The sequence below is a fragment of the Cygnus atratus genome, chromosome 4 (genome assembly GCF_013377495.2).
Source record: "Cygnus atratus isolate AKBS03 ecotype Queensland, Australia chromosome 4, CAtr_DNAZoo_HiC_assembly, whole genome shotgun sequence".
Lineage (NCBI taxonomy): Eukaryota > Metazoa > Chordata > Aves > Anseriformes > Anatidae > Cygnus > Cygnus atratus.
In genome coordinates this window covers 63,860,102-63,885,171 of record NC_066365.1, presented here as the reverse complement: position 1 = coordinate 63,885,171, position 25,070 = coordinate 63,860,102, and the positions used below count along the sequence as shown (strand labels likewise).

Sequence of the window (25,070 nt, the reverse complement as noted above, 5' to 3'; positions counted from 1 at the left end):
TTAGCAAGTTCTTGTCAATGTGGTATGACGTGGAAAAAAAATGTATTTCTAGAATATTTCAACCAAAACTTTTCCAGAAGAATCAGGAAATAAGGAGTATTTTGATTCAAAAAAAAAAAAAAAAGTGTAATTTCATCTCATCTTATCTCTGTAGCTGTTTGCTTGGGTTTAAATTTAAAACCAGAATTGGTAATTGGTATAGAGGAAGGCACCTAGGATAAGAAGATTACAGAGACTGTTTTACTAGAAGATATGATCTAACCTGAAACTAACCTTAAGGATACAAAACTATTAGAGAGTGTGCAAAGGAGGGCTACAAAGATGGTGAAGGGTCCAGAGGGGAAGACATATGAGGAGTGGCTGAGGTCCCTTGGTTTGTTCAGCCCAGAGCAGAGCAGGCCGAGGGAAGGCCTCATGGCGGCCTGCAGCTCCCTCACGAGGGGAGCGGAGGGGCAGGCGCTGAGCTCTGCTCTCTGGGGACAGAGACAGGACCTGAGGGAACGACATGGAGCTGGGACAGGGGAGGGTCAGGCTGGGTGTTAGGGAAAGGTTCTGCACCCAGAGGGTGGTCGGGTACTGGGACAGACTCCCCAGGGCAGTGGTCATGGCACTGAGCCTGCCGCAGCTCAAGAAGTGTTTGGACAACTCTGTCAGACACATGGTCTGATTTTGGGGTGGTCCTGCACAGAGCCAGGAGCTGGACTTGTTGATCCTTGTGGGTCCCTTCCAACTCAGGATATTCTATGATTCTATGAACACAAAAATCACAAGTAATGTGACGAGGATAAAGTAAGCACACTTCAGTAGGTGGGGAAAAAGAGTGACCAAAAGACAAAAAGAACAATGAGAATAAATTGACAGAATTGGCCATAAAAAGATAAAAGAATTAAATAAGATTCTCAACCATCAACATTTCCAGTAGAAAGATTGGGAAGGCTGTAGTGATAGGAAACAAGCAACCACCTTTAAGACAAACATTGACAATTTTTCTGAAGGAGAAATTATAACATAATTAGTCTAGGAAGTAGGGAACTGGACTCTGTGATACAGGGGAGCACTTGCTCTCCTACTCTCACTTCAGTGCTTCACATATTTTCTGCATGAGCTCTGAAACTGTCAGGTTTGCATTCATGCAGTGCAGTAACATAGCCAAAGAACTGAAACCTGACCATTGCCCCCCAGCACCAAATCATGCCTCCTGCTTCACCTGTGTGAGGCTTTATAAATAAAAAACTACTAAAAATCACTTTGGGGCTGCTTAACCTACTTGACACAAAAAGAAGCACGTTCTGAATTGCCTCAAGTAATACTCAGAGCTTCAGAGCTATTTTTATCACATTTCCACATTTAAAGGAACACTGTTGCATTCGATAACTGAGGAAGTTACCAAACTGGTTGTTAATAAAGGCTTGTAAGGCTATGCCCCAAAGTCTATGTAAATGCTTTCCTTTTCTGTAGAAAGACTTCTACAGAACCACTGAAGGCAACAACCTCATATAATCCAGATAAATGCACCAAGCTCCAATTTAAAAGTTAAATTTTATGCTCAAGCTACTTCATCCAGAAGTCTGTTCCAAACATCACTGCTGAATTTCAGCATACAATTATTCACAGAGCATTTATAAACAGTTCTTCTTGTAGCAATACTGTCCTTCAGATTAAGCAACTCTTCCCTCTCTAATTCTTCCTTCTGCATTAACAAGGTGCAGTCAAATCTTCTCCCTTCCCTCTATTTCCTCAGCCAAGCAAGCAACGTTCTTGTCATCTCCTCTTATAAGAAGCCATGCTTGCAGCTCTCCCCATGTCCCTTCCTGTTCCAAACAGCCTCTTCCAGCAAGATGCCCAACTAGGTCTTTGTTCCTCCTTTCTTCAAAAGCATCACAGCTTAAATACTATGATTAATAACCTTTCAATTTGTTTAAGTTACAAGTCATACATACATGACAGACCTCAGGAGAAATTTTTTATGAAACCATGACAGAAGACAAATATTTATAACATTTCTATTATTCACATTACCATTACCTACTACCAACTCTGATAGAAACAAGCAACTAGCCACAGAGCAATGAAAAATATTCCTTGTGAGGTTTTATGCCATGATAATTAAAATTTGGTCATTGCTAGACAGACTTAACAAGGGTGTTTTTTACAGATACTAGTGCACACAGTGGCACAGAATGCTGATCACCGGTGACAAGCTCCCACAGATTGGAGTTTTCCATTCAAATGTAGAATTATATCACAGAATGTCATATTACAGCCTTGGCCTAAGTTATAATGGAAACCATCCCAGAATTCTGAGGAAAGCAAGTGTTTGCTTTACAGTTACAAGTGAAATCATTGAGAAGATACTGTGAATGTGAAGCTATCTCTGAAATAGGGTGGCTGTGGATCTGGAATACTGTCCTCACTTCAAATGCATCAAAACTTTCTCCAACAGAAGAAAAAGGAGAACAAAATAAGTATTCTGGGAATAATTTGATAAGCTTTCACATCATTACAGAAGCCACAACATTAATCAGTGAGAAGATGACATCTAGAAGGTAGTTAGCAAATGTCTTGAATGTACTTTCAAACATGATCAAACACAGTGACAGAAATTTAAGCAAGATGTTTGCTGGGAAGGGGAGGAGGAGAGTCTTGCAAGAACCAAAGAACTCAGAAAGAGGACACCATGTTTGGTTCTTTCCAAGCTATGGAAAAGAATCCTGGCTTGACTGAAACCAAAAGAAATTTTGATAAAGCCTTCAAAAAGGGCTAAGACTGCACGAGGGAATAACATTTCAAACAGCCTGAGGTTTTCCCTCAGTGCTAAATTTTATTAATGCATTAGAAGGAAAATACACCCACATACCCAACTGGAAAAATCAGGCCAACTCCAATAATTTCATTGGAACTATGCTAATTTACACCAGCCAAAACTGTGCTCCTTTTACATACTGATGTTACTCATCTTGAAAATGAATAATTCCACAAATAAAGTATATTTCTTCTTATATAAACTAATGGTTAACTTTAATGGTGTAATATTAACTGACTAACAACATATTAAAGCAGTGTGTAGAAGCAGAATTGTAATCTGCATGATTTGGGAGTGTCAAAAATTAAGACAGCAGGAAGGGGAGAACAGAAACAAAAAGAGCAAGAGTGATATGAAACCAAGGAATAAGTATATCCTTTTCAAAATAACCCAGAGACCTGGCAGGAAAATGTGAATTTTCACATGACACCTCACCTTTAAAAGCATGTGCATGTTTAGAAAAAAAAAAAAATCTACTGCTTAAGAGCTGACATATATTCTAAGCAGTTGAATCAGCTCCTTGACATTTAATACACTCTTTTGTAGTGCACTAGCTTTCAAAGCAAGAGAAAGGACATTGCAGAAGCCATGCAATGAACTGAAAGTCATTTTAAGTTTTTACCTAAGATCTGCTGCCTTTAAAGGGGAGGGAGGGAAGTAATCTGTTCTTCAACCGAAGGGTAAGTTGAATCAAACCATTTGCCTTCAGCAGAGCTTAACAAGATCATAGAATCATAGAATGTTAGATAAGTAAGCCCAAGGATAAAAAGATAGAATAGGAGAGCTGGTCATACAAAAATAAAAGTGTCAGGGAGGATGCTATCATGTATTTACATGGAGTTGAATTTAGATGGACATGGGAGGACAAGCTCTCCTCACTTTTCAGCTGTTTACTACTTTTGCTGACTGTCAGAAGGGATTCCTAGTTCAGGTTTCACTGCAAGAGGATTGCTGCAGACACTTCCTCTGCACTGCCTTGAAGACTCATCTCTGGTTGAAAAGTACTTCCAAGTGCTAGCCTGAATAAACCTCGACTTCATTTATTCAGAGTAATGACGACATCCAGTGGCCACCAAGTTAATCTCAGCCTATGGGAGCAAGATAACCTCCTGTATCAAAATAGATATTCGCTTTACATAAAGGTATATACTAACTCTGCTCTTGCACCTGCTAGTTCATGAGTGCATGACAAGAAGCACTATAATTATTGGGCAAGAGTCAGCTTCTTGTTCAAATTCAAAACAAGACTTTTTCTGTTCTATCTCACTTTGAAAAATTATAAATAAAATACATGAAAACTCCTAAGCATTTCCACGGTAATCAAAGAAACAGGAAAACAGCATGAATAAATGTATATAAAGAAAGGGGATGGGACGGGAAAACATGCATATGCACACACAATCCGCTCAAGCTGTCAAAACTGGTTGCCATATCTACCAAACTCACACACACTTAAACGATATGGAAGAAACCATTTTTAAGTGTTTCAAAACAAAAAAGTAATGGTTCTGTTTCCCATTTTCATAAGGAACTCTGTCAAAATACCAAAATACAGCTCTTTAAACATGCTTGTGTTCTTTCACAGAAAATGTCTGTTGCATACTTACTTTCCCAAATATCTCTGGAAGCCCCAAAACTTGCCCAGTGAAAACACCAACACAGATGAAAATTGCTGTGACCTGACCCAATGAACCACGGATTTCCTTAGGAGATATTTCACTCAAATACATGGGAAGGGCACTCAGAGAAATGCCTACAAAAGAAAGGTGGAAAAAACAAACAAACAAACAAAAACATAAACTAAGTCATAACACCTTTTCCGTACACCAAGTACAAAATGAGCATCTATTGAAAAGAGTCTGAGTACTAATCTGCTCATAAGAGAGGCATAAAAATTTGCAAATAACAGAATTACATTCACGGATAATATGAATTATCTTTTCTGCATGCCTAATTACTTTTGCACTATTTAGCAGCCATGGGATTGATTATCTCTGTTACACATCTACAGTGATGTGTGTTGGCTGCTATTTGAAGAGAAGCAGCAAAGGTTACTGAGAGATGAGAATCACCAAGAGAATAGATTTTTTTTGTTTTTAATTTGTTCACCCCAAAGGAAACAAAATGAAGTTTGCACTGGTTCAGGTAAGGAAGAAAAAACAACATATCAGACACGTAGATCAGACAGTGCCAAATGAAACATTTTCACTGTAAAAAGTATTAGCAGATGTTCCTCCAAATACAGGCTTACAACTGCAGTGAACTTTTGACAGCAGACATAAAATAAGGGCAAGAATGCTGCTCAAAACGAGGAGAAAACAAGTGCATGACCCTGGTTAGCAGACTGACCATACTGACAAAGCTCCAAACATTTGATCATCTGCTGGTGGTCTGAGACAAAAATTGGCAGCTAGCACCAAAATTCCTCATAAACTGCATATTGCAAGTGAAATACACATCTACTTTCAAAGAAATTTTTTTTTTTTTTTAGTTTGTACTTATAGACAAGATAGCCAAAGTTTGCCAGAAATGCTCAGTGTTGCAAAAGCCAAAACACTTTCCATTGCTTAAGTTCATGTAATTACACAGAGAGGATAATACCATCTTATTTCATCAAGTCTGTCTCTATATCAGGCTAGTACTTCTAACCATTTAGAAAGCTGTAAAGCTGCTGAGAACTTCACTGCCAGGTGCAAGACTACTCTGGTGCACAGGTGCTTCCATGATTTACTTTTAAATTGGGAAGACAACATTGCTAGGAGTGAATGATGATGTTCCAAACGTCCTGTTTAATCCTACCACTATTAACATTGGATCCAACAACTTCCAAACACACAGGAACAAGAAGCTTTAATGAATAGACTACATCCTCCTAATCAATGAAATGATTTTCATTGCATATTCTATGGGAGCTGATAAAGTAAAGGGGAAAGAATTAGGATTGACACCAGCAGCTGGGGGAGAGGAGAAATGTTATGTGTAAGGCATGCATTACAGATACATACAGCATGATAATAGCTTACCTGCATCAACACCCATTATAATGCGGCCCAGTATGAGCATTTCAAATGATCCCGCCAGCAAAGAGAGCGACATCAGCAATGCAGCCGTCACTGCAAATACATTATTGAGCAGCAGTGTACACTTCCTAAAAGGAGAAGATACTTTATGTAGGTACCAGCATCATAACAGATAAATCTTGTCATATTCCAAGCACACTAAGCTATCACTCTTAAATATTCATAAATAAACCCCAAAAGTGACTAACAAATTGTGCCTTGTACATGTTGTATAGAGTTCCAATGCATAACACAATGCTACACTTAAATGGATACAGTTCCAAATCTATACCACAGCTTTAAAATAAAAAATATCATAGTCAACAAAAGAGCTGTACTTTGAAGGCATGGCAATTAGCCACCCTACACATCTTAAGAACCCAAGAGCCATGCCTGAAACTCTATACGAATAGAAACAAACATATTCTGAGTAAATGAATGTATGTAGGAACCAGCAAATGTACTTCAAATAGCAATAAGCTGATGTAACTATAGGCATTTTTATTCTACATATTGTTTTTGCCATTTTGAGAACTTCCAAGCACTGACATTATTTATGTCATTATAATCCATCCATAATATCCATAAGCCCATGACATTAAATACATACATGGAAGAAAATTACTGCTTGCAATTTTTAGAAAACACACTTGGGGGAGGAGGAAGGGGGAACACAGCAATAAAAATCAACCTCTTTCCAAAAGTGTTAAAATTAACCAAAATATTGATTTATATCTTCAACTTTTTCCAATTTTTGAATTATTTCTTTGTATAACAAATTGATTTTTTTCAAAGCTCTTCTTTATGAAAAATGGTTACTTAGTTAAAAAAAAAAGACATGAAAATATATTTTTTAAATTTCAAAACATCTCCATTTCTCATTCACATTATGCCAACAGCAGTATATCTTACAGTTTTCATCTTACAGAACCTTCTGCTCAAATTTGAGTACTCATTAATTCAACAGTGACTCATAAGTCTCATAACTTCTGCAGAAGGAAATACTTTATAAAAGAAATAATATGTATGATTTCACAGGCCTTTTCCAGTCAGATTCAAGCACAGACATACTCTTTCTCTGAACCGATGGGAGTAGCCTGGGTAAAGATATAAGATCAATAGCTCTGCTGCGTCTTCCATTGAAAGATTAAATAGAAAACCCACCCAAAGCTCAGAAAATCACTGCTACCTTATACACATCCTGTTGTCTCCCCACAAGTGGCTTTTTGCTAAATTACAGCCTGTAGTTGAATGGCTGGAGAAGCCATTAACTTCAGGTTCAGCCCTACAAGTGACTGAAAAACTTCTTGTAATTCCCAGACAGAATCACAGCCACGGCTTGCGATATCTAATGAAGATATGTTGGCCTCTCTACACTACATCACAATGAAATAGCTGCTTTGCATTGCTTGTGATATAACACAGGACAAAACACAATTGTTTTCACAATAACGTGGCAAGAAAATGATCTAACCCTATATTTTCCATCTATGAGTCACCTCACTCAGCTATATGTGGTAAAGCAACAGAGCTTTGTATTTACCAGGTTTTGCAGTCACTTAATTAAGAACAGTTTTGATTTTGCTTTTGAATTACAACTCAATACTGAAGCATCAAGCTCCGTTCAAACAACACATGAAGGAAACAACTGATTTGATAACAAAATGTACCTGGAGAAAAACATCACTGATGACGTCAATTATGAGAAATCCATTAACTTTGACGGTAAATTATGTAGGCTGACAACACACAAATTTTATTAAAGAACTGAAGTGGTATTAAATTTTTAAGTATTTTCAATGGATTTTCACCTTCTCTATGTTGCCACTTCCATGTAAAATAACAGGAATAACCAGAAAGGCTGTCTACATTTTTTTTTTTCCAAAATGAGTAACAAACCAACACAGTGGTCCACGTTCCACATTCTTCTTGAGTTCAACACATAGCCACCAAATGGAAATATCCCAGCCATTGAAAAAATGATCCAACTAGTTACAACAATTAATGTATTTTTAATAGTAAGTATATTAAATATTTGCTTTAATTACTTTTCCAACTTTCCTTTTCTTTTTTTTTTAATTAAAAAACTGCTTGAGCACTGTTTGAATGAGATTTTTTGAGACCAGACAAGGAAAGAGATACAGCACATTTAAAGTACATGTTTGTATAACGATACTATTAATTATTATACTATTAATTATTTATTATAAAGATAATAAATAATGCCAAAAAATGGAAACAAGTCACGTCAAACAAGTGCTATACATTTATCTGGAGTTGTTACAAAGGAGAGGAGAGGAGAGGAGGGGAGAGGAGACCTGAAAAATGTAACCTCCTTTTAGAAAAGGTTGGCCAAAAACCACGTATTCTATGAAGCATGCTGGAGCATAGGAAAAAAGCAAGGATAGGCAGAGGGAAGCTGCTATGCACTGACCCTGACCCCTTGCACCACCTGGCCCCTCACCAAAGAGACTCAGTGTAACCTGTGGTGAGCAAGGGTAAGGAGAGGAGTCTGGAGTAGGAGGAAAAGTGTTTCAATATTCACCTTCTTTCTTTCCTAATACCTGATCGGTAATTAAATGTTTATGCTAACTGGCAATAATTTAAGTTAAATTCCCCAAGCTGAGTCTGTTTCAACCGTGACAGTAATTTGTAAGCGATTTCTCTTTCTTATTTTTTTGACCCATGAGTTTTCTCGCTCCTGTTCCTCCTGTTTCTCTCTGACACCCTGTCCTGCTTGTGGGATGGGGAGTAATGAGCAGCTGGGTAGGGTGCTCAGCTGTCAGCTGGGACCAGTCCAGCACATCTATGAACAGAAATAACCACTTCTCATAAATAACCACTTCTCAAGAAAAAAAAAAAAAAAAAAAAAAACCACAGCAAAACCCTCCAGACTCCACATGCTGCCTTGCTTTACTTCCAATCAGGTCATGTTGTATTCAGAATTGCTACAATCATAAATTAGCAATGCTTTCCTGGTCACATAGGCCAGAACTGTATTACCCTAGACACAGGGCATAGGAAAAAGAAAAATGAAAAGAAAAAAAACTTGTATATACTGCTTGTATAACTCCAATACAACCGATATAATGATAACACACTTCACAGGGTATTGTAGCAGACAATTTCCCTTGGGAAACTCCAACCAATATCGTCATATAACTGCTTACCACACTTACAGAGTGTAAGCGTACAAACTTCAAAACTAACCCACCAGAAGAAAAGTCACATACTGGTGCATTGGTCAGCCTAATCATTTTTCACAAATTGATTGACCAAGCAATTGTCAAATGGCACAAGAAACCCACTGAAACATAAATATCCTACCTAGCTCTCACATAGCACATTTCATTTCAGTCTTGCTGAAGGTTATAGAGCACAGCAGTAACCCTATTTTTGTAAATAGGTAAACAGGCAAATCGAGAGTGAAGTCAACTCAACCTAATGCTAACTTGCAAAACAGTGTCAGAGCTAGGAAAGGGAACCTGGACTCAAGTGTGAGTCCACACCCCCACATACTGCACTTACAGGCATGCAGACAGTCACTGTTTTGTGTTAAGAGCCCCGTGTTGTCTCAGTTGAGAGCAAAAGGAAATATGATTGGGGGTGGGGGGCTTAATTATATTTCTATTAATCATATAGTTCATGGCAAACTGCCTCTGCTGCAGCTATTAAACTAAAAATCCTAGACTAGAGTTCATTTAAATGTGAAGATCTTTTTTCCTTCTTCTGCTCAAATTCAGAATTTTCTCTAGCCCAAAGAAATAAAGCATTTATGCATTCCAAAAGGAAGATGCAATCAAAAAACTTTTGATTGTTTGAGCACAGAGCATTTTTTCACAAGCAGCTATATCCTAAGACAAACAATAAGCACGGCAACTTATTACCAAAAATTGGTTGTCTCTTAAGGTTGGCTATTTGTTCTGCTGCAGGACTGTAATTTCTACTTCTATGCTCAGTTGGAAATAGTTGTAAGAGATGAGCAATTTGCTCAGTAGAAATCACAGTTTCTATAAGCATCCCAGTTGAGCTGGACAATTTACGCATCAACTTGACACAGACAGAGCTAAGCTTTAAATAATTTTCCCCTTTTTATTGATATTTTTTAAAAAAATAAATATATTTTTTCTTTTTTTCTTTTTTTTTTTTTTTACAGATATTTTTGGTATTGAAAACACTTGAGTATCTCCTCCTTGGAACTGTTCTATTTTTATTTATTTATATTTTTTTTTGCAAAATCACATCTATCTTGCGATTTCAAAGTTGTCATTTGCTCTCATGATAATGGATAGTTCCACAAAGGCCAGAACAGAATCCTACCAACTACATGACCTCCGCAGCTGCAATAATTTCAGTTTTAATTAGGGATTTGAATTAATAATCTGTTTGTATAAAACTCTCAACTAGGAGAATGATAGAATTTTTAAGTTTCCTCAAAAAATTATCATTGCCTCAAAATATAATAAAGACTCAGTACAATAAAGACTCTAGAAGCTCGCCTTAGGAAGCAAATATGATACCTTATACAAAAAGTATAGTAAGGAAGCTAGGTGTTTAAATAATGAACTGTCAAGTCCAGTAACAGAACAAATACTGATCACTATTTTAACTACAGCAGATAACCTGAGAATAAAAGAAATGGTAGCATTACTAAGATAATCCAGATAAATTCCTTTAATTGCTTCAGACTCAAAACAATTCACTGGGCTAGAGGTAAGGCCTTACACGTCTTTTGCAAATTCCTCCCCAGCAGTGGCTTAAGCAATTCACTGAGCATATCTCTCAGGATGTTTAGGATGTGCAACAGCAGCTACTCTTCATTAGAAGACAAGAATTTAAATTATAAAGTGTCAAAACCACATCTGAACATGGGACTTCTACTTATGTGGATGAAGGCCCTCTTTGAAAATTTTGCCCTGAACTTCTCTTGAAATAAGTAGTGCCTAGCAATCTGGTAATCTGAAAATTATGTTATTAATCTTACAGCAATATGAATCAAGAGTGCTCTTTTTAAAGTCACACATTATTTCCAACTAATGTTTTTGATCCCCATTAGTACACTATTCTGTGTCAGTATAAATGGAGCACAGCTTCATCATATGCACAGCTCTCTAACTTACAGTTAAATTTAACAGCATATTTCATTGTTCTGTCAACATTTCATAATGTCCTCTTCAGTTACTGTAGCGATATGTCAGTCTGGTTTCCCAGACCAGACAAACACACTGCAACATGAACAGCAAAACCAAGAACAACATTTTATGAGCAGCTTTTATCCAGTGTCTCTGAGAGATGTAATTCCTTCCAATTTCTAATCAAGTACTCTTATACCATATCTATGAGAAAGCTGTTTTCATGGTTTGACAGGGATAAACGTAATAAACAGGGACAGAGCCTCCAAGCTTTAAAGCTCTGCCCTGGAAATACAATTTGTTCCCATCAAAGTGGTATTCTTACAACTGACATCATCCACCACTTTAACTTTCACACAAAACCATTCTACTCTCCACCAAAAATCAGTCTTCTATGAACTTGTTCTTTTACTACATTTTTAATAAAAAAGAGAAGACTTAGTGACAATTCCAGGAATTAAACACTCTGACTCAGGGAGAGTTTCATATATTCAATAAGTATGTAAAAGCCAAACTGATGAATAGAAAAAAGAAATTGCAAACCTAAAAAAAAAAATTGACTATGAAAAACATTATGAATTAAAAATCAAATGGTGAATTGATGGAATAGAATAAATTAATAAAAATTGGATAATAGATTTACAGGGTAGAGAGCAGTGACTTGCAGTAAGTGCAAAATGGAAGAATGTGAAACTATTTTTTGAGGTGTAAAATGGGATGTGGAAGAGTTGGGATAAAATATAGTGACGATTAAGAAAAAAAATCTAAGCAGAGGAGTTGAGAGAGATGACTAACAGGCTTGGGAGAGCGCAATGTAAAGTACATGAAATAGTCAAATGTAGAATACAAAAAAGTGAAAACAATGGAGAGGGCTGCTTATGTTTGAGACTCTATGATGACCTTCTTTGGTGATTTAATCAAGCAGAGATTATCAAATGATATAAAATTTATAATTAAGGAAAAGCCAAATGAAGAGTTAATATGCATCTTATAGTGTCTTTTTATCCAGCCCCTTCCAAATACAGGGAAATTAAAAATCACTTTTAAAACTCTTTGGAAGAAGGTATGAACTGAAATTTGACAGAAGTATCTAGTTGCTACCTACTGCAAAAATGCAGACAAACCAGTAAAAACATTTCTAAAATACTGGTATTTGTTATAGCCAAGATTTGGTCAAATACTGCATTGCATAGAACAGGGAAGGTGACAACAAGCATGTGGAAAAATAAACATGAACTTCACCCTAGTCTATTTCTTCAAACCATATTTTAAGTTGACAATAAGGATAAAAAAAAAAGACTAGATTTTTATTACTGCAAGATAACAAATCTGGTTGAGAAGCAAATGAGGCAAATTGATAGTTTTATTTGTGTAGGGTAAGATACCCAGCAAACTTGCAGAACAAGAAGCTGCCAACCCTTTCCGAAATCCTTCCTTTTATATGGTATTTTCCTTTTGCACTCTTGCCTATTCAACTTCCTTGACATCTGAACCCACTGTCAGTTCAGAGCAGATGGTTTCTATGATTCAAATAATGCACAGTAAGGCCAGAGAAAGGGTATTAATTTTACTCTTTGAAATTCACAATTCTCAGATATAAGCTTTCATAATTTGAAGATGTTTTAATTTGCATTCTGGTAAAGGTGAAAAGAGTTATAAAAAAATAAAATACAAGTAAAGCTTTCTATAGGAGTTAGGTTGGCAACTTCTTTAGAAACCAGGTTTCCAATGTACTTACCTTCCGAAGAACTTCACAATTGGGGTAACAATAATGGCACCTACAAGGCCACCAATGGCAAAAATAGATACAGTTATAGACCAGAGGAGAGTCAGGGTGCTTTCGTCCACTGAGAAGCCATATCTTCTTTCCCAAGTTTCATTGTAAAACTTCTTGATGTACTGAAAGAAAATACATAACAATAATACATGTAAAAATCACTCTTTAAGAACACTATTTACAGAAATTGAATAAACAACAGTAGCTTGTTTGCAAGGACCACCTTTGCATTTCTACCTCCCTCCTCTAAAAAAAGGGTACTCAACTCTAGATGTAACTGTACTACAGACTAACTGAACCAGTCAAAGCATACAAGGACAAGCCAGTTAAAACAAGGTGGAAACACCAGTAGACATGAACATTAAAGAAGCTTATAAAAGAGAAACTTCTTCAAAGAAAGGATGTTACAATTTAGGTTGCCAGTACAACATGAACAACAGTTTGTGTTAGCCTTACTGGGATAAGGGCTCGGGCACATAATCACACTACCCACACATAGCATGATGCTGCACATCAGCTGAGCTCTGCTGGCTGCTCATGTACATACCCTTAACCTCAGGCAAACAAGGTATCACATCACATTCTAGCATAACATTTTTTGGACAAGATAAACAAAACTGCACTCTAGCACACATCATGACTTAAAAAAATATGCTTAAATGCTAACTACTTAAATGCTAACTACTGCTGGTGAATCAACAAGTAATTGTACTGCTTTTTCATGGATCTGTAATCCATGTAATTGGGGAGGGGGGAAATCAAGGAAGGAAGGAAGGAAGGAAGGAAGGAAGGAAGGAAAAGAGACACATCTTGACAGATTTGCATGTGGAGTAGGACGAATTAAATTAAGACTATCCACGCATTTCTACACACGTACCACAATGAAGGTAGTTTTCCCATTTACTGAGACTTTTTTTTTGCCTTGCTGCCATTGTGCTTCTTTCAGAAATCTGTGCAAGCACACATACGTGGAAAATACTCTAGGTGTTAAGCTACCACAGAGAATCACGGCCTTTCATGGAGGATTTCAAAATCTGTTGTATACTTGTTCAAACATACAGAAGATTAAGTCATTCACAGGTAACATCTCTAAGGGTATCAGACAGTTTTGGGTAGTGAAGCAGTGGGTCCAGTGTGCCCACCTCAGGCTCACTACCCATGATGAATGGTCTGCCCAAAAGCCATCCTCCTGGGGCTGCCAAATGGCCAAAAGTCAGCAGATCTCCACCTCTGGCATTAGGACCTTGTCCCAGGCCATACTCCAAACCCAGAACTACAGTGACAGGGAGAGAAATATAGATAATAAGACAGACATTTGGCTCAGCTGAGTAGGTAGCTATACAGTATTTATAAGCACCTGGGAAAACAAACCTTCTGACTTAACGCAACAAATTCTAAATCCCCACTGAGTATAACACATGAAATCTGCTCTCTGTCTTCACACCAAAAAGATATTTGTCTGTTATATTGCATGAAAGTCACATTAAAATTAAGTTATAAAATAAAACCAGGAATGGAGACCAGTTATGAAGCAATTTATCTCCTGGAATTTGTACTACTTTGGTGGTCTGTTCTGATTCATATTTAGCTTATGAAACTCCCTGGAAATTTTTTAACGATACTTTAGAAGCTATATAAGTAGGAATCCTTTTGGTGAAAGTCTGCACTGTGCTCACCATGAAACAACATTTATCATATCTATTTTGTAGTTCAGTCCTAAAAGACAGAATTCAGATCTGCTCAAAATGAAGTGCATTTTACTTGTCTGTTTTTTCCAAGGGGCAGTATTGTAAAAATGAGTGATGCTATAGCAAATTCTTTTGCATAAGTTTAGGAAAAAAAAATAGAGTGAACTGAAAAAAATGGGGTTTTATGGATTGAGATAAGAAGGGAGGCTGTGTCCACTTTTATGTCTTACTTATGATAGTGCAGCACCTGGAAGCCATACAAAATCAGGGAACTATTAAGTCAAGCAATAAAAAATAACATTTTTCTCCCAAAGAATTCACAGCCAAGACAAATAACTGTTAGAAGAGAGAGGCAAGAGCTGACAGCTGTTGGTTTGATACTAATGGGGGGAAAAAAAAAGCCCATAGTATCAAAAAAAGCTAGCTTTGTTTGACTCTGTTAAGAATCACAAATCACTTCTATAAATAAGTTATAGCTTCTCCCCTTCACATTTACATAAACTGTTTTTTGAATGAAGTACAGGCTGCTGAACAAGGTAAGCAATTTCTTTTCAGTAATGAAAGATGTATCAAACATGAAATTAGACACCTATGATCCAGATATAAATCTATCTGCCAGACAAGTGGGTTCTCATAAAAAAATGAAAACCTGAGATCTGGCCTCTCCTATCTTCAGCTAAGTAGGAATAGAGAAGACAGACAGTTTTCTCCCATGGAAACTTAATTTTCTTAAAAGCCTTCAATACGAGCCCTTCCAGAATAGTTTTTGAAAGTCCAAGCATCTCTTGAATCTTTGGAGAGCTCCAACAGATGCCAGAGGCACAGTGCAGCTTCACAAAAGCCATGCCAGCTCCTCCTCCTCAAATTCTCTCCTTTCTATTATTGTTTCTGCTAGTTTGTCAGGTACAAATATCTAATTCTTAGATGTGTCTTCCAAATCTTCCCCTCAAAACTACTTTTTTTTTTTTTTTCTCTTTCAAGTCATATCAGCCCATTCAATTTCTCTGTTACTGAGGAAAGGTTGGACGTGGTGCTTAGGAACATGGTTTAGTGGGTGATATTGGTGGTAGGGAGATGGTTGGACCAGGTGATCTTGGAGGTCTTTTCCAACATTAATGATTCTATGATTCTACTTATAAGAAGCTAAACTGTGATATGTAGCATGTATTTCACTTTTTTGTTTGTTTGTTTGTTTTTTCAGTCTTAAACAAATATTAAGATATTTTGTCAATTGGATAGAAAATTATCACTAATTTTATTCTATATCTTTACTGACATTTAAATTTCTTCAATACATCCCTTGTAAAGAAGGGTTCTGACCTGGGACCTCCACGGACTTTTCCAATCCAAAACACTAATTCAGATTTCTTTTGCTGTCCTTGTATATTCTGAAACACCCTTTCTCGTTTTGATCTGTCAGCATTACATTCTCAAGCCCTCTTTCTGGAAGCTTTTTTTCCCTTCTGAAAATACCCAGACCTCAAGACCAGCTCACAGTTTTAGTAATCAATATACCAGAAGTTTTATTGTTATTAAACTTTATTTATAATTATATATGAGTGCTTTACTCATTTGAACACAATTGTAGTTTTCTGAAAGATGGCTTTAACAACTTCCCTTACCCTAGTGTTCAATCATGCCTAAGTTTCTTCATCTGTCTAAAATGTAGCCTTCAGATTCCCATTTTTACATAGTCTCTGTAATGTCTGCAAAGATGTCGGCTATTTAGTTTCTTTTTAGGCAAACTTCTTCATTTTTCTGTCACTCCCGTTTAGAAAACAAGCAAAGATCAGTACCACTGGGGGTCTGGCACTTCAGTGAGGATGTGGTACCCCGTGGTCACTCACACAGAACGGCCCTGCATGCTTGTGCAATACTCTCAGCCATTCTGCATCACTGCTCCCCAACAAGCTCTACAGTACCACAAAGTCTCATCTTGGCATCTTAGCCCAGTTTCCTCTCAGATTTCCTCAGGCATGTCATAGTTACTAAATTATCCTGGGGCAGCACTCAACAGGATGAGCCTACCACCACGCTCTCCCTGTTTAAGTGAGGCACTTCAAGTCTTAGGCATTCCACCCTTGCATGCATGGGCTATTTAATTAGAGGGCTTCATTTAGTTTGAAATACTACCTCTGCACATGCTAAGTATGCAAGAGAGGTGGACGTATATTATACCACCTAATGTATTCCTTCTATCAAGTTTCTGGTAGGACTATTGTGTCCTGACTTTTAAAAGGAGGACAGGGATATTTTATATTTCCCATCTTATTTTATATGCCTCTATACAAACAGACATAAAAAAAACATTAAAAAAAAAAAGTCAAACTGGTTCTTGGTCCATTTCACAGTGAACAGAATTTCACAGTGAAATTCCAAATAAATCTGTCCCTAAATCAAGTAATAAATCCTCTCTCTAATACCAGTACTCAGATTATATTTAGATTCAGATATCTTCTTGTTTATTTGGAATTTGTATTTGATAGTAATGAAGACTAAGATAAAACATTTTTAGAACACTATTAGCATTTCTTGCTAATGCTAATGACTAAAAATAGTATGCAAATTATTTTCCCCTTGTGTTATAACTAATTTTCTCAGCACAGCTTTGTTATTTATATCGACACATGAAATAACTGCAAATATTCATGAAAAGAAAGCACAAGCTACAACATTCAAGTATAACAGACAAATGTGTTGACACGTGCATCACCTTTGTCTAGATTTCCACTACCAACAAATGGGAAGCTATTAACACATACAAGTTTGAGGTTTTGCGCATGGAAATGAAAACCTAAAGCACAAAACAAATCAGATCCAACAAATCTTCTGAGTTCTGTGGAAAGGCTCCTTCGGGATTTCAATCAGTTGTCTGAATAATGCTAACAGCATAACTGTATATAAATTTTCTAGGTCCTAAACAAAGCCTGCAAGGAATGGTAGCTGATTGACATCAGCTACTCCGGCAGAATCAATGCCACGACCACTGCCCTGGGGAGCCTGTTCCAGTGCCCAACTGCCCTCTCAGTGGGTGAAGACCCTTTTCCTAACACTCAGCCTGACCCTCCCCTGTCACAGCTCCATGCCATTCCCTTGGGTCCTGTTGCTGGTCGCCAGAGAGAAGAAATGGGAAGAGGTTGTGGCACCAAGCCTGCCATAGTTCAAGAAGTGTTTGGACAACTCTCTCAGACACATGGTCTGATTTTGGGTGATCCTGTGTGGGGCCATGAGTTAGGCTTGGTGATCCTTGTGGGTCCCTTCCAACTCAGGATATTCTATGTTTCTAAGAGCTCAGCGCCTGCCCCTCCACTCCCCTTGTGAGGGAACTGCAGGCCGCCATGAGGCCTCCCCTCAGCCTGCTCTGCTCTGGGCTGAACAAGCCACAGGACCTCAGCCAGTCCTCATACATCTTCCCCTCTAGAGTCTTCACCAGCCCAAAATTTCACACAGTATTCAAGGTGAGGCATCACTGGTGCCAAGGGGAGAGAAAGAGAGAGAGAGGCAGTATATATATGGTGATTTTTCTTGTCTCTCTAACTGTAATTAGCTTAGAGCAAGGGAAGAGAAGAAACAGTCTTTAGAGAATTAAAAATGATTTTGTTGATTTTAAATGATTAAAAATGATTTTATGTTACAAAGGCCACTCACACTTGGTGACAGTTATCCAATGGCTGTCACAGTCAGCTATATATTTTTGCAATAGTCTCACTTTCTCAGTATCAGCTCTAAAAGGAATGCAGAAACACAGCTTCCAGCAGGAAGAAGGCAAGAAAGGCATTGCTGCCAGCACAAGAGATTTCACGTCCTGCTCAGAGCACAAAGCACATCATTGTTCTGAAGACCTTGCTCACAAGTGGTCCATGGAATACATTTTAAAAATGCCACTTGGAAAAAGGCAGCTTCAACATTTAGACAATTAAAATCTTAGTCTTCCTACTGCTGAATGTTCTCACATGATAATAACTTTAATAAATTCTGATAGGTGTTCACAGAAGTCAGTGCAGACTTCTAATGCTGGGTTTCTCACATGATCAAGCACCACGTGCAGGGGAAAGCGCACCTGTGACTGGCCATTGCACTTTCCCATAGAAAGGTGGGGGACTGAGTGGGAACTGATCTTTTCCCATCTCTGCACTAGTCAGTACAGACAACTCTGCTCTGAGCAGATCTGGTGCATTACATCTCCCCCTTGCAACAAAAAGGAAGTTGGACCAAGCATACCTTATGAGATGACTTGTGGTAAAGTTCCCAGCTGAGAACTGCAGGGGTATTCCCCTGTGGTTTGATGAGCTGGCACAACTTCAGCACAGAAAGGTAATGTACACAAGGATTTACAAATACAGTTCATAGCTTCAGCCTTAAATGAACTTCCCCTACACAGTTCAGCAATCATGCTGACGTGTTCAGATCCGGTCTCCTGGAAACATCCCATATTTTAGTCAACAGTCATGATCAAGCACTTTCTAAAAACCTCTGGAAGCGTCATACAGTGCCTTCTCTAAGGCTGAGGGACTTTAGTCATTGAAAGGAATTGTACTGAAGCAAAAAGAGGCAAAAGATATCCAACATCCTACACAGCGATGCTCACTACAATGCAAGCTGTAAGCTGCATATGACCAGAACAAGTTATTTGACCTATCAAGTTTATAAATCAAACTCAGCTTACAACTTTTAGGAGATACTGCACCCCAATATAGCCTCTTGTAAGAGTGCTGCTTATCTACAGGTAAAAGCTGTTTCCCTTATATTTTCCTCAATTAGCTCACATCAGTGTTCCTAAAGTATCACCCCGTAGCAGACTGATTTGGTGATGCATGGCCACACAGGGGGAAAACAGATAGGGCAAAGGTTCCTTTTCTTGTGCTGCAGGAAGCACAGCATTGGTACAGCTCATTCCTCCTCACCATGGCTACAAACAGAGCACAGACTCTCCACTTCAACCTGGACAGTGCGTGACAAAGACAGGGAGGTGTCCTGCCCTAGGAAAATAGATGACAGAGCTTGATCCTGGGGCTAGAGAGAGGACCATCTGGTCCTCTCGTATTTTGCCACACTGGTATTTTGCTCTTGAACCACACAGCCATGTATTTCTTTTCAGTAGGGTGTATAACTAGGACTACTCTTTAGACCTACATAATATATGGCTTAGCATGAGTAAGGAGGACACTATGTTCTCAACCGAACACAGCAATACCACACTGGAAAAGGGCAGACTTCATACATACCTGTCAACACTACATCATACCTGTCAACAAGAGCCATCAACATGGTGCCGTCTTTCTGTCCAAAGGCCACAGTAAAGATTTCAAGCAAAAATAGACAAACCTGATAGTGCTACTAGTCATGATGCCTGGAATTTAGCATTCTTCATGGTATGGTTGCAACTTCAACCTTCCCACCTCTACTTTTGTCTGGTCACCACTACAATCTATTACATGGTTCTAATCTAACCATCTGAGTGTTGCCAGACAGCATTTATGATCGCCCTTTCTTTCTTTTACTCCTGCAGAAAGTGATAGAAGAGCTCCGATTACCAAGATGGTCCATTTTGTAAAGGGCACTTACAAGCTCTGAAGTCAGATAATTCACACTGCTCCTTTGACAGTACTGACTCAGTGCAGGAGAGATGTCTATCGTCAGTACAATCAATACCATTGTTCACAGCATTTCAGCTCCCCACTGATTCAGTTAAGTCATGTTTATTTCCTGAAGATTGCAAGCTGAAGTGATGCACAGACATGCCATGCTAGAATAAACATCCAATCTGTCTAAACCTGTGTTATCAGTACAGAAGGTACCAGGAACTTCTAGAAAATTTCCAGAAGCTACCAAGGGGACAATTAAAACAAGGTGAGTCTGTTTCTAATCCTTTGGGTCATCAGTTTATCAAAGACCAAAGACAATGCAAATACAAACTGCAAACTAAAAAAAAAAAAAGTTTTGACAGCTAGCTGAAAACTTTTACTACGTATTTTTTGTGTGTGTGTCTTGCTCACAACTTCAACTGAATTGGTTATTTCTGTGTCTGATTGAATTAAAAGGCTCTGTAGACCACCAATATAAAACCAAAACATTCAGATTTCCATTTGTGATAGCTGATATTTTAATGAAATCCCTCAGATACTGTACACTGATTTTACAATGCTCTTTTCACCAGACATATTCCACATGTTGCAGCCAACAGATGGTCAACACAGCAGATCCAAAATCAGAAACAAACAAGGCATCACCACAAAACGCAGAAGAGGCCCATTATTTAAGAGGCAGACAGAGACATTATTTATATTATCTGTACTGTGGAATGAAATGCCATGTCAACCTCCAAAACTGAATAATGTGAACAGAATTTGTTGAATGTGCACCTATAACTACAAAATAGTCACTAGCCAGAAAGACAGGCTATTAAAAATACCTTATAACACAAAAGTGTGAAAAAAGATTTAGCATTATTCTGGCTTTGGGAGAATGAAAAAGAAACGTTGTGCACCCACTCACCTCAACAGGAGCACTTAGTTTCCTGACAGCTACTGAACCTACTTGGAAACCTCACAGACAGCAGAAAACTTTTCAAGCAAAGAAAAGTTTTACCTCTTCTAACTCACTGGCAGGATTACAAAAGCAAGATGTTGAAATGCACACACTAGATGGACAAGGCTGCCCTCTACTGATAACTAAATTCCAGTTTTGTCAGTCACTTACCACTGCAGGAGCATTCACGACGGAGAGATTGTAACCGTAAAGAAAAGATGATCCAAAAGCACCAATTAAAGAGGCTACAATCAGACTTCCAGACCAATTCTGAAAAACAATGAAAAAATGTAGCCATTGTTAGTATACATGAAATAGCTCAGGTTTTAAACACTCCTCATGCTATCTTGCACAGCTCCTGCAGGCAGATCTCCTTGCTGCAGAATAATGGCCTGAAACACTTTCCATTTCTGCAATCCTAGAAGCAGTAAATTTGAAGTGACAACATCTCAGTTAACATTTACCAAGGCATAAGTGAACATTTAAACTTCTTCCCCACGGATTTTGCTTCAAGCATCCCATCAGCCCCCAACACCAAAAAAGCTAAATGTTACAGAAGCGTACTTTCAGCATCGGAAACTCTTTGGCAACATACAGTTAAAACAATGAAGCATGTAGTAGCATACATTTGATGCAACAGGGCTTTGGGTAGACCCAACTTAGGAACAGTGTCCACCTTCTCCTATGAGCATAAGGATTAGCGAAACTTTGACCAAAAAATTGAAATGATGCCTACAAACTAGATTTTGTTACCCAAATGTAAGTTTCCAGCAGTAATTTGCTGCCACTCAAAAATGCTGTCAGAGATGCCATCTGCTGTCTTCCTCCAGAACCTCTCCCTTTAGGACTTTCCTCCTTCCACCCATGCCATCCCAACTTTTTTTTTTTTTTTTTTTTTTTTTAAGAACTCCACTAAGAATCCATAATTTCAGGTACCATTGACTATTGTTTTATGTCCAGTCCGATTGCTTGCTGAAGTCTGAATCTTTTCAAAAGGAGAAACACCTGATTAAGCAGGCCTAATAAACTTGGCTTCCGCTACATCCCTTCAAGCGGACACAACAGCTTAATGAATCAATACATTTTGTCAGCTGCACAAAGACTCATGTTTGCTTTGGAAAATGAAGATCTGAAGCATGAGCTACCTTTGTGTAGGCAGTACATGGCATAACAGTGGTGATGATGCAGAGGAACGAGCTCCACCAGCCCCAGGACAAGCATGGTAGGGAAAGTGAATACAGCTTGGCAGTTGGCACGTGACGGAGCTTGCATTGCCACCGTGTCACTGCAAACTCACATTGGTTCATGGAGAAGTGATGAGATATCCACACGTCAGGAGCAGAGACTGCGCGTCCAGCTTGGCAGCTTGGCGTGCGTGGGGTCTGCCATGCTCCGCAGCTGCACTCCCCAAGGGCTTAAAACATGCCCTGTGGGACAGCTTAGCATTTTTAACTTCTTCCACATGATGTGGTAACTTTTTAAGAGATTACACAGTTCATTGACTGCCCTATTTTCAGTCAGGTCAGGAGAAAGTGTACGGGGGGAAGAAAGCCTCGTGTAAGGAATATATCCCATTGAGATTGTTAAATAAGCCAAATACAATTTCTTATTATTAGCCAGCTTCTTAAAATGAACCTGCCACACACACACAAAGCTTTGCACCATTACTTTGATAAGAAAAAAGTAGAAATGTTGACATAAAGCTCTATTCAGGTGTTCATAACACCTCATATTAGGTGCCTGTTATTTCTCTACTATGAACAACCATTCCTATGCTTATAGGAATCACTACTGCCCTGGACTAATGGCACTGAAGAGAATATTCCTGGAGGTCTACCAGATTGCTCCCAAAGGGGTCACAAATGATAAGTGCAGGTTCACATGTGCTGTGTGGTAATCTTGATGCAATATTGCTAAGGGCATCAGCTTCAACAGCATTAAAACCCTGGGAAAAACCCTGCAGACAAGATGATTTGGATCATATAGCCTAGTGTTTATTAAAAAGTCCAGTGAATGTTTGAAACTTACAGCGCAGGCAAATTATATGTACATAGAGTTAAGTGGAAAATAATACAGTACAAATCACAAAAGTGTTGCCAAATTAGAAAACCCCACATCCACTTTATTTTCAAGTGTTGTGAATAGCAGGGTTTAGAGCCTACTTCAGTACCAAGAATTTTTCAAGTATGTAGTCTGCTGCAGAAATCACACAAAGCCTCAGATTTACCCCAAAGTTTTACCGTTCTTGGAACATGCACTTCAATATCTCCATGACCTGTCTCCTCACACACTATTTTAAATATTTGCTCAAGTTTCAGCAATGCCAGATAAGAGATGAAAGCGTAATGAAGCAAGAAGGGGAGGAAAAAAAAATAAAAGGTTGCTCAGAAAAATATTAACCCTGTGGAAACATTAAAAAAAAAAAAAAAAGCAACAAACTCAGCAACCTGTTTTACAAAGACTGTGAAACAAGACTGCAACCACACCTCCTCAGAGGTGGTCCTTTAACACTGTGAGTGCACTCATCTGTTGCTGCTGTCACCAGAGCAATAAACGTGCAGTGAGGAAAGCTGTCTGTCAGATCCCAGCAAAGACCTCCAGCCTCTTGTGAGCTGCTTTCTTGTGAAAGTCCACCTTTTGTTGCTCTTACCCAGGGCACGGTGCTCTGAGAGGTTTCAAAATGCTTTTACCAACACACCTCTTTTGTCCAGCATGCAGTGTAATACTTGCGTGCTGTGCACCTTACGTTGCCTTTGTTTTAAATGCATGCTGGTTTGCATTTCAGTTTTCAAAGCACAATTTGGGCTATTGCATTTTGGTTAGTTGGCTATAGATTAATCATGGTTGTAAGCTGGAAACTACAAACGTCCGGAAGAAAGTTTTAGGATTCTTCAACAGGTACTGCTCCGACTGTCTGCTGAATTTAGGACCCGGACTTCTGCACACCTTTCGCGTAGGCTTCCCGAGAGGCAGTTTTAGGGAAGCACCGAGCACCGGAGCGATCCTGGAGGCTGAGGGTGGCCGTGCCTAGCCGGGTGGCTGCCGGCAGGTGCGTGCTGGCACCGCACCGCGCTCCTCGGCTTGCGATACCCTCCTGCGCCGCCGGGGAGGAAGGGGAACCCCCCGGGCTTCCCTCCTCGCCTTTCTCCTTGCCCTTAGGACTTGCTGATTCTAGGGGGGCTTAGCCCGTGTCCTCGCCTTGCTGGTGGGAAAGCAGCCCCCAGCGCTTGCCACTCGCCCACCCGTGGGGTCCCCCTTGCCCGTGGGGTGCCCCCTGCGGCCCCAGCCGCTGCCCTCCTCCCGTCCTCCGCGTCCCGGCCGGGGCAGCCGCAATATATTTTTAGCTCAGCCCAACCCCGCCGGCCTCTGCTCTGCACCAGCCGCAACTTTCCGAGCGGGGAAAAAGGCTCGGGCTCTGCAACCTGAGCCCTTCCTCCCTTCTCGGGGAAGCAACGCGGAGTGACGCCGGATTCCCAGCGGCCGCGCACCGGCTCCACTTTCTCCTCCGCTCCACCTGCAAAGCTGCGGGACAAGCGCGCACCCTCCGCGCTACTTACGCCCTTCCCTGCCCGGCGGGGACCCTTCCCCGCTGCCGGGGCCACCAGCGTGTCCTCCTCGGGCGCCGCCGCTGGGTCCATGCCGCAGGCGCGCAGCGGCCGCGCATCTCCGCCGGGCAGCGCGCAGCGGGGGCGCGGCCGCAGCCGCGCAGAGCCGGAGGAGGGACCCTGGGGGGGGGGGGAACCCGGGGGGGCCGAGCCTCGAGCTCCGGGGACCGCCGAGGGTCAGAGCTGCTCTGCCCGGAGTGCGCGGCTGACGGGCTGGAGCTGCCCGAGCCCGTTTATAAGCGGGCTCGTCCGTAACTTAAGCAAATTAAGCCCGGCGTGGGGTTCGCAGGCTGGCCTGCCCGCTCGGCAGGGATTTAGCCAGCGGTGAAAGCGGGACGAGGGAATGGCAGCACCGGGGGTTCCTGCCCGGTGCCATCTGGGCTGCCCTGCTGTATACACGGCGCTGGAGGAAGGAGAAGAGCTTCCCTTCGTCACCGAAGCTGGAAAGTGAAGCTACCGCAAGCCTTGTAACTAATTA

At 39.8% G+C, this 25,070-nt stretch overlaps 1 protein-coding gene across 1 annotated transcript in view; it reads right to left on the bottom strand.

Moving 5' to 3' along the window:
* Positions 1–24,683, bottom strand: part of SLC2A9 (solute carrier family 2 member 9) — a 100,969-nt gene extending 76,286 nt beyond the window's left edge. The window contains exons 1-5 of the mRNA XM_050710672.1: positions 24,545–24,683; positions 21,159–21,257; positions 12,733–12,893; positions 5,827–5,951; positions 4,411–4,556 (exon numbers count right to left, since the gene is read on the bottom strand). Of these exons, the coding sequence (XP_050566629.1) occupies positions 4,411–4,556; positions 5,827–5,951; positions 12,733–12,893; positions 21,159–21,257; positions 24,545–24,625 (612 nt within the window). The 5' untranslated portion in view covers positions 24,626–24,683. The remainder of the gene's footprint in view (positions 1–4,410; positions 4,557–5,826; positions 5,952–12,732; positions 12,894–21,158; positions 21,258–24,544) is intronic.
* Between the last annotated feature and the right edge of the window lie 387 nt (positions 24,684–25,070).